Source organism: Mastigoproctus giganteus, chromosome 2 (assembly GCF_048544385.1).
Source record: "Mastigoproctus giganteus isolate SK-2022 chromosome 2, ASM4854438v1, whole genome shotgun sequence".
NCBI lineage: Eukaryota > Metazoa > Arthropoda > Arachnida > Uropygi > Thelyphonidae > Mastigoproctus > Mastigoproctus giganteus.
Genome location: NC_143576.1, coordinates 177,742,510 through 177,759,922, shown reverse-complemented (window position 1 = coordinate 177,759,922; position 17,413 = coordinate 177,742,510). Strand labels below are relative to the sequence as shown.

General features: G+C 36.4%; 1 protein-coding gene across 1 annotated transcript in view; it reads right to left on the bottom strand.

The window, feature by feature from the left end:
• LOC150089780 (uncharacterized) overlaps window positions 1-12,279 on the bottom strand; it is a 33,584-nt gene extending 21,305 nt beyond the window's left edge. Inside the window, exons 1-3 of the mRNA XM_090390098.1 lie at window positions 12,174-12,279; window positions 11,788-11,852; window positions 1,036-1,164 (exon numbers count right to left, since the gene is read on the bottom strand). Coding sequence (XP_090246224.1) covers window positions 1,036-1,164; window positions 11,788-11,852; window positions 12,174-12,279 — 300 coding nt within the window. The remainder of the gene's footprint in view (window positions 1-1,035; window positions 1,165-11,787; window positions 11,853-12,173) is intronic.
• Window positions 12,280-17,413: the final 5,134 nt, after the last annotated feature.

The following is a 17,413-nucleotide window of genomic DNA, read 5'->3' as shown; positions in this document are numbered from 1 at the left end:
ATAGGTGGTTATAATACCACTTTATAAGGACAGTGTAAGGCCGCGCTTACAGTACAATGTCGAAATACGAAAATTACCTAAAAAAAAACATCTAACTTCTTCAAAAGGTCATATGACCGAAAGTTGAGATATGGAAAAGGGCATCGGTGAATGTAAAGACTTTGAATATCTGGAATACAGAGCCTGACCACACAGAGGGGACCTAGCTGAGGTGCATCAGGCTCTGAGAGGAACAGTAAAACGAACGAAGTCGAAATTTTCACTGGCATAAATGATATAATAGACCATGAATAAAATTATAGGGAAAGTGTCGTTGTGTTTCTTTCCATGTAACTAATTTAAACTGGATTGTGGAAGGTTTTCTTTTCGGCAGCTTCTGATGATCAGTTAGGGAAGTCGTACAGCATTCAGATGGAAGCACAATCAAGTAAAATATAAATATTATCCGCACATAATGACAGGTAGATAGAAGAGAATAAAGAGATAAACGGAGCCAGCTTTCTTCATAGGATGTGTAATAGTAGGTTTTGTCACTTGGTAGCAATACCCATCAAGTGGTGGAACCCCCCATTGGGATGATATAATATAAAAACAACAACAATAATAATAATGTTATAATAATTATAATGTTATAATAATAATAATAATAATAATAATAATAAGAATAATATTAATATTATTATTATTATTATTATTATATTATTATTATTATATTATATTATGTTTTTTTTACAATACAATACAATACAATACAATTTTATTTATCAAGAGAATTCGTTTACAATAAATGATGTAAAATAAATGTTATAATAATAATATTATTATTATTATTATAACAGTTAATTTTATAAAATTTATTTTATCATTAAAGTCAGTGTTGACATAAAGTAAAAGCGGAAGCTTTCTAATGAATAAGCCATTTCAGTCACAATTAATTTTATAAAATATACATATTGCGCTGACAATAAGAAGGAGTCAGAGTGACCTTCATATGGTGACAGAGTAAATTCTGAAATAATGAAAACTCTTGCTTACTTTAGGAAGGTGGCCACAACTGCAGTCCTTCCAAAGACCAGTACAAGTGAAACTCGCTACTTCAGCTAAGCTTGGCCAGTGTGTACAGTTAGTGGTTTTAAACATGCACCTCGAGTAAGTCTCTATATACTAAATAAAAAAAGAGAATAAATGGAATAAAAAGCTCAGGTAATCAATAATATAAGATAAATTTGGATAAATAATGTATCTAAAATATTGGATAAATAAGTACCTAAAATATAGGATAAATAAAGTAAAACTTGGGAGTAAATGTATTAATCAAAGTGGATGTCATCGTCCATTAATCTGCTTAGAACATAAACATACATATTTATATTCTATGGAATTGTATCGTTTATTGTCAAGGGTATCATTCAATATATAATTAATAATAATTTGGAAAGGTCTTTTGAACAACACTAGCTCTGGAAAACGTGCTATACTTAGATAGCGAGCAGAATATTTTATATATTATAAATTTTGATATTGATATTAATTAATTTTTCTTCCTTACGGCGACCCTTTACTTGAAATCATGGTATGTTCCATGACTCCTCCTGAACTTAGCGCTCCATACAATTCTGTTCTAAGGGTCGTAATGCTCCATGACGCCTCCTAAACTTAGCGCTCCATACAATTCTGTTCTAAGGGTCGTAATGCTCCATGAGCTGTGACGCGGGCATATAGTGCATAGTTCATAACATTTGCGATTAAGAGGCACCAAAGATTTCCCATAACTGCTCGATCAGGTCTCTTGTGTTGAATACAGTACCTTGTAAACGCCAGATAACGTGATTGATATGTGGTTTATGTAGTGTAATGTAGGGTTATGCTCATTGAAATGTTAATTGCCTCTTATGACTTTTAAAAAGTTTGACAATGCATGCCTTGACGCTTGGTTTCTGAATCATTCTGAAAGACCCAGGATTCATCTCCTGTTATCGCTGAATCCAAAAATGTATTAACAATTATTTTCTCTAAATTAAGATCACTCATTTTTCCACCGAAGTGTTAAATCACTGATTCAATAAAGGAGACACAGTTCGATCAAAACTTAACCGATTGCAACGAAACAAAAACTGATCTGTACAGTACAAATCATACCACAGGGCGATATGAATGATGTTCACATGCGCAGTAGTGAATCGTTGGTTAGAAATGATTCTCGTTCATTTTAGTCCCAACTTGGACCACCTTATGGAAGTGTTCCCCTAGGCATGTCTCCAATAATCCTTATCGGTTACAAACTTTTGAAACCATCGAGAGCCTGTAGCATTTGTAGTTACTAATTTGAAAAAAAAAATATATATATATCTACAAGGTTGAGCCTTGCTCATCATTCTACAAAGCTGAGAGCCAGCTCTGAGGAGACCAAGGAGAATCCACCAACAATATTTATTCAATACATTCCGTGTCGAGATTACCCTGCGAGCATCTTCTTCACTGTAATAATTAGTTGCTCCCACCTGAGAAGCCAACATTTCTTAGAAAACAAGCACTTAAACGTAGTGGGGACACTGATCTCCAGATTTCGACATTGTAGAGAATTACTGGAGATAGGATTGGTTGAATATAATTCCTGGTGTCCCTCTATAACATAGGTATAGTAAATCTTGTTTCTTCAGTCATCTCAGATGATATAGTTTGAGGTGCAGGCTTTCCATAGGATTGTGAAAACATTGAAGAAGAAAATCTTTATTGTACAGTAAAGATACAATAATGTGCCCGCCACAGCCAGGAGGCCAGGGGCTTGACAATGATATAGGGTAATATAAAAATATGTACAGTAAAAAAATTTGTGCAGTATAAAAGATTACATAACAATTAAAAACGTAGCATTAGCCATTCAATAGATATGAGTATGTACACAGTTGTGAGGCAGACAGTACACCAAGGTATGTACACGTTCATATGTACAAAGCACAAATTTAAGCATATTCACACAAGTCAGAATATTTCACAGTGCCAAATTATTGTTCGGTATTGCATTTTCTTGTGAAGACAGTTCGTCGATTTGCCTGCGACGTGCCGTTATGCGCCCCATAGGAGATAGCAGATGGAGATATCAGTATGAGTCGACATCAGGGGCCAAACAAAAGGGGAACAAGTTCGGCCAACGAGCGCCTGTAATTGCGATCAGAAGCGAATTTCTGCAGGTCAACTCCGATCATTAGCAGGGCTTGTACTGTAGGAAGTACTTGTCCAGGTAGGAATCTGTCACTGATCTTCAGCCTGTTCCGTTGTAGCTGAAGAAGAGGGGTGGTTCGTAAGGACGGAAGTGGAACATGCCACTGGCATATATCCCAGAAGTCAGGGGAATTGATTTTTCTTTTGTTGACCCAAAAGCAATGTCAAAAGGAATTGACATTGCTTTTGGGTCAACGTTTTGCCCAGATCCATATGCTGTGAAAATCAGATCCGCGTGCCATATAGTACGAGCGCTTTCAGTATAGCGTTGTTCATGTACCAGAGCTGATTTATATGGATTGATTATCAGTCCAAATTAGACGATGGCTTCTGCAATCTGGGATAAGTTTGTGATTTATTTCATTCGAACTTTGAACTCTCTTTGATTGTTGAGCGTTGTCACGAATAAAGCATACCATCCAAATGGTCTATTATCAATATTACGAAAAGTATTTGAGAGGTTACATCTAACCAGTCTTCAGTCTGTCTCAGACTCAAACCATTATATTAGGGCCACCCATTATTTCTCAAGTATGTCCATATATGTATTTTGTCTGTAAATTGCGTGTGTTCTCTGGCCGATTTGCCTGTTTTGCTGGACGAAAAAACTCCAGTTTCTGGGGTAAAAATTTTGCCATCTACGCCTGAGACAGACTAACTCAGTCACGGAGTGAAAAAAAACATTAAACTTCCTCGCGTCATGGACGGGATTTGAACCCGGGCCTTTTCCACCCTGTGTGGGGAGAACGGGGATGATACCACTGTGCTACCCGCGCAGAAAAATTCTTCAGTCTGTCTATGAAACTAAAGGACTCGCCTCCCCACTCCAGTTTGGCTTCAAGCATGGGTGCTCAACTATTGATGCACTCCTGAAAACCAGCTCAGCTAGCAGATATCTCTGATGCCCGTTACGTACTGGCGCTTTTTATAGATTTTAAGAGAGCTTTTGATATCATCTGATGGCCAGGGATCCTGCGGCGAGCCAGAATATCTGGCTTCTCCTTCATCATCTTAAAATGTCTTGCAGATTACTTCTCTAAGAGAAAAGTTACCATGAAAACAAAATTTCATAGTATCTCCCGCCAACTCGCCAGAGGCTGCTGGCAAGGCTCTGTTCTGGGGCCAGTTGTTTGGAATATGATTTTGGATGATTGGCTACTGCTGGACTTCCCCAAAACCACACAGCTCTCATATGCAGATGACCTGGTTATCGTTGTTGAGATACCTGCTCGAAAAGCTATTGAGACCAGAGCAAACACAGTCTTGAATGTCCTGTCTGTTTGGGCTGAAGAGATCTCTACAGATAAAAGTAGAACTCTACTTCTCACAGGACGTCTTGACATCAATCGACCACCAAGCATTCGTTATAAAGGACATGCACTCAAGAATCAACGTTAATTCAAATATTTAGGTGTTACCCTAGAATCTAGGGTTTTCAACTGGAGTGCCGCAACAACAATTCAGGGGTGCCACGTAATTTGGGTTTAAGTTACTTAAACTTTTATATATATATATTTTTTTCTATTTTTATTTATAAGTTTATTTCATTATAAAAAGGTGTATAGTATCTTTTTAATTTTGTGGTGATCTATAATTACGTAGTTCCTCTATATAAAGAATAAAATTATTATATACTGTATATATATATATATATATATAACTCGTATTATGAAATGTAATTTTTATAATTATATTATTGTAATAACTATCATATATATATATATAAAACATAGAAATAAATGATAAAGGACATAGTAAGATGGGAAAGTTATTAACAACAACGTGCCATGCCTAATGGAAGATATGAGAAGAAAAGAATGTTAAGATCCTAATGAATTAAGTGGAAAAAGTGGCTGAATTGATAAGCCAAATCATATTTACAAAAGCTAGAAAAAAGTGGTAATTAATGCATATTAAAAAGTAGTAATAACCTCACCTCACCTCACTCATGTCTATGAAGGTTTCAAAAAAATTTTAATTTTTAATTTTTAATTTTTTTTTTTTTTTTTTTTTTTAATTTATTGCTATCTCCATCGGCATGGGTTTGTATAGAAACGCAGTATTTTGGTACATGATCGGGTGTAGTCCCCTGATGAAATACCTGATCTATGTACCAATTTTTATTTTCATTATTTTCATTTCTATTTATTACTACTTTTTAATATGCATTAATTACCACTTTTTTCTAGCTTTTGTAAATATGATTTGGCTTATCAATTCAGCCACTTTTTCCACTTAATTCATTAGGATCTTAACATTCTTTTCTTCTCATATCTTCCATTAGGCATGGCACGTTGTTGTTAATAACTTTCCCATCTTACTATGTCCTTTATCATTTATTTCTATGTTTTATTTTATAGTTGTATCCTGTTCTGTAACCTTGCGCGTCCAGGTACATCTATTTTCTATTTTCTTTTTCTTTTCTTTTCCTTTCTTTACCTTTTTCTTCTCCTTTCTTTACCTTTTTCACCTGTTTTATATACTATATATATATATATATATATATATATATATATATACACACACACACAGAGAATCGGATCTAACAAGCAGAAAATTGAGTGTGGTGCCGCAAAATAAAATAAATGACTTAAGGGTCCCGTTATTAAAAAAAGGTTGAAAACTACTGCCCTAGATGATCGCAGAACTTTCATGCCACATCTAAAATCCATGAAAGAGAAAGCCAAAAATTATATCAATATTCTTGCTCACGTCACTCGCAAAGACTGGGGTTTTAAGGGGCCTGCACTGCACCTTCTTTATTCAGCTGTTTTTGTAAAGTTCGTAACATACGGTGCTGGCGTGTGGTTCCACCATACGTCCATCATCAGCAGTAGGAACCTTATACAGTAGATACAACGGTTAATGTTATTCAAATGACTCGGCAGGTAGAACGACATCAACAGCAGCACTACAAATATTAACAGCCTGTGTCCCCCTTAACCTCCAAGCGGCCTTCAAGGGCTTTCACATGCTCTCAGAAAGAACAAATAAACTGAATTCCTGGGGATAAAATCTATTGTCGATGCAGATCCGAAACAAGAACTCCGGCGTACTTGGCAGAAGCTTGTTTCCCTCAGGCAAATCCGCTGGGGTTATTCCACCGAAGCCAGTACTACCCAACTATTTCTACCTAGTGATTTCTAGCTATTTCTACCTCAACAAACAAAGATTTGGCTGTTTTTTTCCAGAATTTACATACAGCCTTTCTTCTGACAGGCCATGGGTCATTCAAAAAGCGATTTCAGGACTTTGGGCTTGTAAACGACTCCCATTGTGTATGAGGAGAACTGGAGGACTGACGCCACGTAAGGCACTCATGTAACCTCTACCTAGACATACGTAATCAACTGTTACTGGATATAAATTTCACCACAATTCCAGAGATCAACCTCTTAAAATCAAAAGAAGCGTTTTTAGCTTTTGCAGCTATGCCTCAGCTGCAATCCAAAATGTCTGGTCTGGATTTCTACAATATAGACATCCAGACCACACATTCCTGAAACCGTTATGATCTCTCCTCCTACCTGCTCGGCGCCTCCGTAGCCAGGTGGGCAGGAGCAACAGTGCGTAGCACACGCTTCTTGATTAGACCAGGGTTCGAGCCCATGACCACCAAATACGGAGGATGCGGAAAGGTCAGGGAATGACCACCGCATATCCCCGGAACAATATGGCCTTAGTTGCTAATGCTCCTAAAAACCAAAAACAACAACAACAACAACCTACCTGCTCTTGCCTCATCACTGCTACAATCAGAACTGAATGAACACCCAACTGGACATCCTCCTATTAGGAATTACGGCACTCAACTGAAAGCAATAAAACTCACACACTTCCCATTGCACATACCGAACTTTGCAGATCTTCCTTATTCTGCAAGCTGTCTTCCTTTCTCTGGCCTTGGGTTGGTTCATAGACCAGGGGTGATTCTTACTTCTCCCTTCCCATATCTTTTTTCCGCTGGACGATGCATTCTTTCCTCATCCTCCTCCTTTTGCCTACTTTGACACCACCACTTGTACTATCTTCCCCACTCGCTTCCTTGTTTTTTTTATATATGATCTCCGTCCAGAAAGCTCAGGCGACGCTGGCGGAGATCGGTCAGAGTATGATGGACAGCCTGACTCAACTCCCAGTGGTGGTGGCGGGCAACGTATGGTTCCACTGAGAGGCCCTGCGTCCAAGTAGCCAGAGACACAACAACAGAACATAACACAATACTGCATACATCAGACACAACAGTTTTTTTCTGGATTATGCAGTAGTTTTCTGCATTCCATCACAGGGTACTTACGACGCAGATGTGGGAAACCACAGATGGCGCCTAATCCTAATTACTACTACTACTACTATTGATAGGTATCATCAGATTATTATCAATTGCATAGTATAGAATGCCTTTAATGCCAAAGGCAAGTGGTAATAGCAGAAACGTGAAAAGGATGCCATGAGGATCCCATCCCTAATGAACCCACACGTTAACTTACTACGAGTTTTAAGAACAGCTTCCTTTCTTGAGGAAGAGCATGTCTATTTTAAGATGAAATGTCATTTACAAAGATAGAACAAACTAGTGATACCAGCAATTTTAAAAACTTCTTAAGTAATTAAATGTGTCATCGCTAATTTTGAATTTTCAATGAAAGCAACCAAGTTGTCATTGGTAAGCGCAATAGGCTTGTGCTGGCCGATCCATATTAATCCCACAGTGGATTTGTCCTAACTGCTTGTTAGACATGAAGTGAATAGAGAATTGCTATTAATAACATTTTTCAATAATTTTCTACAAGAGAAATACTTAGCAATTGGTCTGAAATTGGTTGATCTCGGTTGGTGATAAATTGAATATTTGTTCCACGTATCTGGAAAATATTTCTTTCAACATAAAATGTCTGCGCAGGTAGCATGGTTGTAATCACCATCATCATCAAAAGGTCGGCGTTGGAATACCGTCAACTATGAGAAAATATTTAATGAGTTTTTCACTCAGTGAAAACTGAGTGAAAAACTTGCCACTGAAATTTTTCTCATGTTTTCGTTTAACAGCTAAATTAACCATAAAATACATACACACCAACTTTGTATACATAATACAACGTAATACATATGGGCAGAAGAAATCGTTCTCGAATGCCCCTAATATAGGAGGGCTTTCTCAAAAATAAGGTAACACATTTCTCGATGTTTAATAATACGAACTTAAAATTACACACCAAGAAATAAGTGAACATGAACTACTTTTCCACAAAGTCTCCAGTGTTATTGATGCACTTATCCAAACGATGGATCAGTTTATCAATACCATTACTGAAGAAGTCCGTGTCCACACGCAGTAACCAACATCGCACCGCCTGACGAACGTCTACATCTGAATGTTGGCTTTCAGTTTTTCCAACGTTGCACAGTAAAGTCGTGCATTTATTGTTCCTCTCTTCGGCAAGAAATCCACCAACAGAACGCCATGGCGATCCCAGAACACTGTGGACATGACTTTTCGGACACTGGGAACAGTTTTTAATTTTTTGCGCACAGGAGACTGTGGATGTTTTCAGGTTATGGAGTCTTGTTTGCTCTCCGTGGTAAAGTGATAAACCCTCGTTTCATCTGTTGTGACTATGAGAGCGAGAAGATCCTCTCCTTCATCGCTGTATCGCAACAGGTTCTCCAGACACATCCCTATGCGTTTTGCTTTGTCCTCCTCTTACAATTGTCGTGGCACCGAGCGGCAGCTCATCTTTCGAAAGCAAGGACATCATGAACAGTAAACTTATTCACGTTCACTATTTGTGCAATTTCACCCAGTTTCTCGCTTGTTTTCAAGAACGATGCCCTTAACGGCAAAATGTTGTCTGCTGCATTGCTCGATGAAGGCCTGCCCGCCTTATGTCGATCTTCCATATCAACACGGCCCGCTTTAAATTCATTGCACAAAAAACACACCAGCAACCAGTTCACTGTGAATGTCACTTGATTAAGACCCTTTTGCTTGCAAAAAACGAATAACGTCGCGAACACCTGTTCTGGACCACACTCTCACGGTAGCCGTCATTTTGCAACTGGAACCTGCTGTGAGGCAACAGTACCGCAACACTACACTGACGGTCTTTTTGAACGTTATTAAGTGTTTAAATACCATCAATGACGCGAGGAACTTCCATGAGTTTTTTTTTTTACTCCTTGGCTGAGTTAGTCGGTCTCAGGATAGGGTGTTTCTCACGAAAACTCGAGGTTTTAATCCACAAAAACAGACGCAATTTATATGGCAGATGAGTTGGTTCTCGGGTGGTTCTAAATTTTTTTTTAGCATGGAATTATAAATATGCTGGCGTGGAATAAATATAAATATGCTGGCGTGGAATAAATATAAATATGCTGGCGTGGAATAAATATAAATATGCTGGCGTGGAATAAATATAAAAGGACTGAGACATTTTATGACGAATTCCGACATATTATGTGTGTTCACTACACATCTGCTGGGAGGCTGTTGATAGCTACAATACCGATATGCAAGGAGTAGGCCATTACTTACTAGGCTGCTTCTAAAGTCTTGTGATATGTTTGTACAACCTTGAGGATCAATTCTTTGTAGGAGTTCCTTGTTCCTTGCGATATGCTGTCTTCCTTTTAAACGAACAGTGGAGGTTAATATTGTTCATGTAAAACCGGGGTTATTGGAGAGAATTGGTGATTTCATCTTCTATTGGTGGCCTTCCTAGATACTTTCTATGTTTCTACAGTGTACTAATTTGATTTAATTCACTGGCTTCAACAAAATAGAAGAATACCTCATACGATAAAAGCTACAATTCAACTTTTTCAGCTCACTTTCGTAGCAATTAGTTTCAAAATATAATGGTCTTCCCTTATCATTCTCATTCTGTTTATTTGACACAACTTGATAGACTATAATAGTACGATACTAAAGAACAAAGTATATAGAGCACCTATCTCTTGCCCTTCCACAACCAAATGAGAATACCAAACTGTTTCCTACAATTCAGTTCAGATATTTATGGTAATAGGCGTGATCAAAAAATTCTGAAAACAGGCTATACAAATCTTATAAAAATTATGCAATATGTTATTTTGATATATTTATGTCGTATAAAGTAACAAGAAAAAAATTGGATGTCAGTTTCTTATGCAGTTGCTAAAATTTATTATTTTTTTTTTTTTATGCTGGACGGTGTAAGAGGAAAATAACAAATCGAGCATCACTCAGAAATCAAATTTTTGACCCAAGAGGGCAGAAATGCTAAAGAAAATAAAGAATGACTAGAGTGTTTAGAGAAGTACGAGCCAGTTATGGTAGTCTTGTAAAATGGTCGGTAGAGGTCATAAAGAGGACAGGGATCATTTGAAGGAGATCCGAGTGCTGGTGGGCCATCTGAAGCAATCAACTCAGAATTATATCATTTGTTGAATAGAAAATTTTAGAGAACAGAAGAATCAAAGTGTTTCGAACTGAAAACCATACTTAACATTTCCTACAGAAGCATTTTAACAATACGTGAGGATTTGGGAATATCCAAAGTTCGTGCAAGATGGGTTCTCAGACACTATTCCATTCATGATAAAGATCAGAGGGTGGAGTCATCAAAAAGGAATTTACAATTAACTCTTGCCATTAAGAATAGATTTTATCGCGACTCGTAACTGATGGTAAAATTTAGCTACATATTTATGATCCTGAGCCCAAATTAGAACCCAGAAAGCGTTCGTTCTAATTTGGACTCAGGCGTTTTTTGCTTTCTGTGAAAGCAAAAGAGATCTCAAATGATGAAAAATTGTCGAATCTAACCATCAGCTGGAAAACAGTTGACCTCAGTTTTCTGGGACACCAATGGATTATTGATAACTGTGCACTACAATCAGAGTAACAGAGGACTAATATGCCAACCGGATGTCAAAGTTAAAAGCTGCAATTCGGGAAAAAAGTCGGGGAAAGTTTGACCACCGGGATTGCTTCTCCATGAAAATGCCCCTGTGCACAAAGATCAGATTGCACAGGCTAAAACTTATGAATGTGGATTTAAATAATCAAATCATCATCCTTATAGTGAAGATGTAACTCTAAGAGCAATTATTTGTTCGGAAAGTTCAAGGCTCATTTCCTGGAGTTCATTTTAAAGATTATGAAGAGCTGAAAGCAGATGTGGAAACCTGATTGAAAAATCCAAGTTTACAGGTAAAAAAGAGATACATGTATCATCGTTATCCAGAGATCACATAAATCCACAATGGAATGAACAAAACCTCCCGTAAAGACCAAAATTTGTGCTCAGGCCTATATCAAATATAAGGTGTGGATGGGTAGAAATTAGACCGACGTTGCTAGCTGTACGGATCTATTCTAAAGTACTTCATCAGTAATGAATCTTGAAAGTAAAATTTCAGGGAGAATTAATGTATTCTGCGGAGATGTAAGATACAAAGTAGTTCACAAATTTCTGGTATTACAGGAAATGTATTCGTCGGTATCATTTGAGTAGAACAACTATAATAACTTCAGAAATTCATCGAAAGCTTTAAACCGTTTTTATTTTTCTTTCCACTTACCTCCATATGAGGTCCCACACGGTTCATGCATAAGTAATAATTTCCAGTCCCCTTTGGAGAAAGGGCTAAAAATAAAAATTAAATGTTAATGGGTAATTAATTTATAAACGCAGAATATTTATTATTTTTTAAAATGCTCATTTAAAATAACACACATCAGCAATGTTTTTTGTTTTCATTAACTGATGTAGTTAAAGAACATGTGTAGCTATGTTCTTAGTAGGAATCCGACACGTTGTGTTCAGCGGTAGTTTGAAAATTCTATAAGCAACAGAACAGCGAAAAATTACATAAATTTTATATGAAAATTATATAAAGTAATTAAATCTGACTTAATTCTCTTATCGACTAAAGGAAGAAGAGATCAATTTGAAAACTGCACTCACCACATATCTTGCACAGCGAAGTTCCAATGAAATTTAAAATGTCTGAAAATGTGTCATGAGGTAAAGCTGTGCAGAGGAGAACCAAAAATATCACTGTGGCATTCATCGTTTCTGTTCAACAGTTCTGAAAACAGGGAGAATATACATTCTCTTTCTTTTATATAATAAGAATGGCAATTAACTGAACGGCAATACGACGAAGGTCACAGTATGCTGGCTTGTTTTCCTGTAAAAATAAAAGTGCAACATATTTAATAGCTCTTTATCATAACTGACAGGAAGTTTAAACGATACTTATTATCTTTCTATAATTTTTATTTTCGTATTTTGTTTGTTCCAGTTTGTTTTTTTAGTACGGCATTATCCTTCAAATATCAATGCAGAAACTAAGATTAATTACCTCACATTAAATAGATCAATTAATTATGCCAACAGCTACGTCATATTTCCTTGCATGTAGCATTGTGGATATAACCACCATCCAATCTGACATCTGTTGGAAAAGGCCCGAGTTAAAAGAATATCAATGACAGTAAAGATTTTATGGACATTTTCACGGCGTGGCCCAGTTAAAAGGTCTCAGGCGAGGGTTGCGTAGAAGGTATTTTTTTATTATCAGAAACTGTTGTTGTTGCTGTTTTTTTTTGTTTTTTTTTAATATACTCAGCCAATTTTCATAATACTGGCTCAGTATATTACGTAATTATTACACATGTAATGATGAATCAAGTTATATTAATGGAATGGCCCCCATCGAAGAATTGATGAGTGATGTTTGGAAGAACTGAACTCTAATCGGAGATAGAATAAAAACTGTAACGTGTCAACGTAGGATGTCTAATGGATTCTATCCCCATGGAGTTCAAATCCACGAAATGTGGAGATTATTCAATTGCAACCTCCAAGAAATTCTTCCATACAGTGTTCTCAGTAAATAATGACATGCTCTCACATTAAAAGAACTGTTCTTTTATTGAACATAGAAATAATTGATTTATACAGAGCAAGATTTGAATATTTCGTGTGCACTTATATGCAGACCTATAAAAAATAAAATAATACATTTATTGTACCAGTAAAACTATTTACATGGATATATAATAATTGATAGTCATTATAATTAAATTGGCAATTTCCTTCATTTAAATTTCAATGTCATGTTTTACTTTTTTTTCCTTTACTAAAAAATATTCTCTCAATTAGATTAAAAATCATGTCTTAACTCGTATCAGAATTATTATTAAAAACGCATAATTTTTCTTACATATAATTCAATTCCAATTAATTTTGTAAGTTAAGCGAAAAAATCCTCTAATCGTTCTACACAAGTACAGTTATTTCTTATGCCTTTAATTCCTTTATTGCTACAATACCTCATTCTTATTAGTCATATTACAAGGCCCGACGTTTTCTGTTGTTGTTGTTGTAAGCTTTTAGAAACATTGGCGACTTAGACTTTGCGCCGTAGATATTATGTCTGCAAATTGCACGTGTTCCTGAGATCCCGTGATATCGGGATCTCGGGATGTGGGGTGCTAGAGTTATCTGGGAGCGCAATTTCCCGTCCGTGTTAGTAACGGCGCAGGAATATATACATCCGGAAGTGGTTGTTTGTATATCTATTGCAACAAAATCTGATTAACATTTCTGCATTATTCTTAAACTTGCGCTGTTATAATCTTAAACTTAAAACGTTTATATAATGCTAAAAATGAAAATAACACTGCTTCATCAAAAACAATCTAAAAGCAGCATAAAATTCGAAACGAATTTTATTATGCATTTAGATTTTCTTTTAGTTTGATTTTTGTTGATTTTCAAATTTCAGTTTGCCTTAACTTTAAGTCTGATTTAAATTTAAATAACTGTTAAGAAATTTGTGTCCATTCATTCTTTAGCAGAGTTGTTGGTTCAGGGTAAGAAGGAAGCACTGGCCCGTCCTACTGCCTGTACCTCCTCATCTGTGCTGAATTCAGATATTCTTTTAAATTGATTTTAATTGTTTTTTATTTATTTATCAATCTTAATCCTTAACCTCTAATGGGCTGCCCTGCAGTTGAATCGAGTGAAAAAGGGGGGGGGGTGAACGCTGATTCCCTTCACTATATTGTCTATTCTCCTTCAGATCAATCAGTTTATATTAATTTGTATTTATAAGCAATTAAAAAAAACTGATGATTGGTGTTTTCTGTTTTGTTTGGTAATCGATAAGAATTGCATATGACATGAAGTGAAGACGTTTACTTCTCATTATATGTACTCGTTTTTATGCTTTAACAAAAAAAAAAATGTGTCTTTCAGGCAGAATGTTTGTATTGACGTTCCTGAAATCATACGGTAATGGTTAAGGGTTAACTAACTTTTAAACTCTAAAAGGAAGGGGATGAATCAGATTTGTCCACTTAATATCCATGGTTTGACTGTAGATGATCCTGCTCAGATAGCTGCCAAACTGAATGATTATTTTGCATCTATATTCACCCATGAGGAGGCATTCAGGGTGGGGAATACCAGAAGTTCACCAATCTCTAACAGGGAGTTAAATGATTTTGTCATAACTGAGAGCAAAATGGAGAAGAAATTGTTGAAGTTAAACATAAAAAAGGCGACTGGGGTGGATGGGATCTATCCAGTTATATTAAAGGAGGCGACAAAAGAATTAAGCAAACCCTTAGCTATTATTATGAGGGCATCATTAGACTAAGGGGAGGTCCCCACGGACTGGAGATGTGCAAATGTATCTCCAATTCACAAATGGGGGATCAAAGGGTAACACGAGTAATTATAGACATATTAGGTTAACTTCTGTTCCTTGAAAAAAAATAATGGAGTCACTGGTTAAAGAAGCATTGCAGGATCATCTAGACCAATGTTTCTCAACCTTTGTGTTTTATTATTATCGCCCACTAAAGGGGCTTTTTTATTCATTGTTTCCTGTTCGCCCCCATGAAATTTTAAACAAGAATATACTTTATGCTTACTCTTTTCATTCAATGGGATTCCTGAGCCTGATGCTTCTTATCTAAAAGTTCAGTGTTCGGTATGTTGTTCGTAAGTTTAATTCTGATGTCTTCTCTTGAACATATATCAATACTGCTTCTTTTCTTTGTTAATGTTCTATTTACTGAATTAAATCCACTTTCAACCATATAAAACGGAAAACAAGAAGTACTTTGGCCATATCAGACCATTTTGTTGGTTAAAGAAGTTTAGTTGTTTTTGATAACTATTCCACCTTTTTCGAATTTATATAATATATTTATATTCTTTGTTACATTTTAATTCAATGAGTTCTTGAATTTCTTCATTGGCAGACCCGGCATCGTATCCAATTGGATCTAACATCCATGGCTTCACTTCAAAAAAAACATATCTGAAAATCTATTTTTCATTTCACCTTTTCAAGAACACAAATGATCTGAATAATTATTAAGATCATTCTCTGTGAGAGATTCATTGATTTCAGCTAACTCTTGCATACCATGAAATTGTTTTCTTATTAAATTGCTTTCAAATATTTCCAGTTTTTCAGTGAAGGCGTTTAATACGCATTTGTAGTCTATCACCGTAATTAATTTCTCTTGAAGTTGAAGTGATAATTCATTAAGTTTTCAAAAAATCCAAACCACTGAAATCTCAGGAAAGTAAGTGGCAGGACCTGCCAGAGTACAATTAGTCTTATTGGTACACCCAGCCAGCGTCGTCGCTGGGTATGGTAACGTCGGGCCCCGCTAAGGGGCCCGGCAGCTGAGCCGTTAAACTCTCAACATGCACAATACCATATAGTATATGTTGTTTTTGCGTTTTCTGATCTCCTTTGCTAAATCTGTGTCTTCTTCGCTTTCTGAAGAAAAATATTATCCCATCAAAAAGGTTTACAAATCTTGTAGACAGTTTCCTTTAGTAAGCCATATGACTACTGTATGCAAAAGAAGCCTCACATACTGTTTTTCATTTTCCACACAAAACTTTCTGAATAGGCGATGATATTTGCAATGTGACTTTATTTTTTGATAGTTTTAATAACTATACTGAGAGATTGATAAAGAGCTGGACTAATATTTTTTTTTTTTTTGCAACAAGATGATGTCGGTGCGCAATGCGATCTATTGCAAGAACTTGCAGAGCTATCAGATCTCTGATAGCTCTGCTTAGTTTTGATTTGTTGATTACAACGTCTCTGATCTCTTTCCTTAGTTCTGCATTTTCGTAATGGCTTTATTAAAGAAATCTGTAAGATTTTATCTTCCTTCTTTCAGAATGTTCTTAATTTATTCTTGCAGTTCCATGCGGCACATTACAGCATCTTCCACCATCCCCCACACATTATTCCACTCACTTTCCACATTTTGCTGTATCAGCTCTCGGAGTTCTATAGTGTGATTGATGACACTGACAATCGCTTCACGCAGATAAAATCTTTCGGAAACTGATTCCCTTGTTTTATTCCGAAGTTCGATTTTCTTTGAATTCTTCTTTCCCTAACTGCCGATTAGTGGAGTACTCGAATGCTATCAATTCTTCTATTTTGTTCTCAAGGTCATCGTCTTCAATTAGGAATTCTTCAATTTCATCACGCGGGTCCACCCATTTTTCATGTACTTTGACTCCTACAAGGTCTCGCATTTCAGCAACGTCCCTCAGGGCATCCTCTAATCCTTCAGGAATCTGCAGACGTCTTTCCAGAACGGCATCTTTTATTTTCCTTCGAAGTCGGAGGTCATTATTAATTTCATTCCGTATGAAATCTACAAGATCTGAGCGTTTCTCTTTTATATTTTCCTGTATCGCTTCTCTCAACCCCTTTTGCCGTCTAATTGCAGTTTCAATTTTATTACAGACCCAAGGACGCTTTGTTGCTTAATGAGGTCGTGTAGCTCTGTGTTCACAGCATCAAGAACAGCATCACGAATTTGTTTTCTACCACCTGCAATGTCTTTCTTTATCTTCTTCCGAAGCTCTATATTCTTGCCAATTTCCTCTTTAACTAAATGCTTCAAGTCCTTTTTTCTGTCTTTCAGTACTTCCCTTATCTGTTAACGGAGGTCTTGCTCTTGGTTCACAACGTTGTGCACGTGATCCCACACTGTTGCTCATCCTTCTTGAATTTCTTCTAGAATGGAATCTCGGAGTTACAAATTCTCTTCCACCGCTTCTTCTGTAATTTCCCTGATACGTGTCCTCTGCTCCAACACCGCTTCTTTTATTTTTTCCTGAAATTCACCTTTCTTCTGAAATGC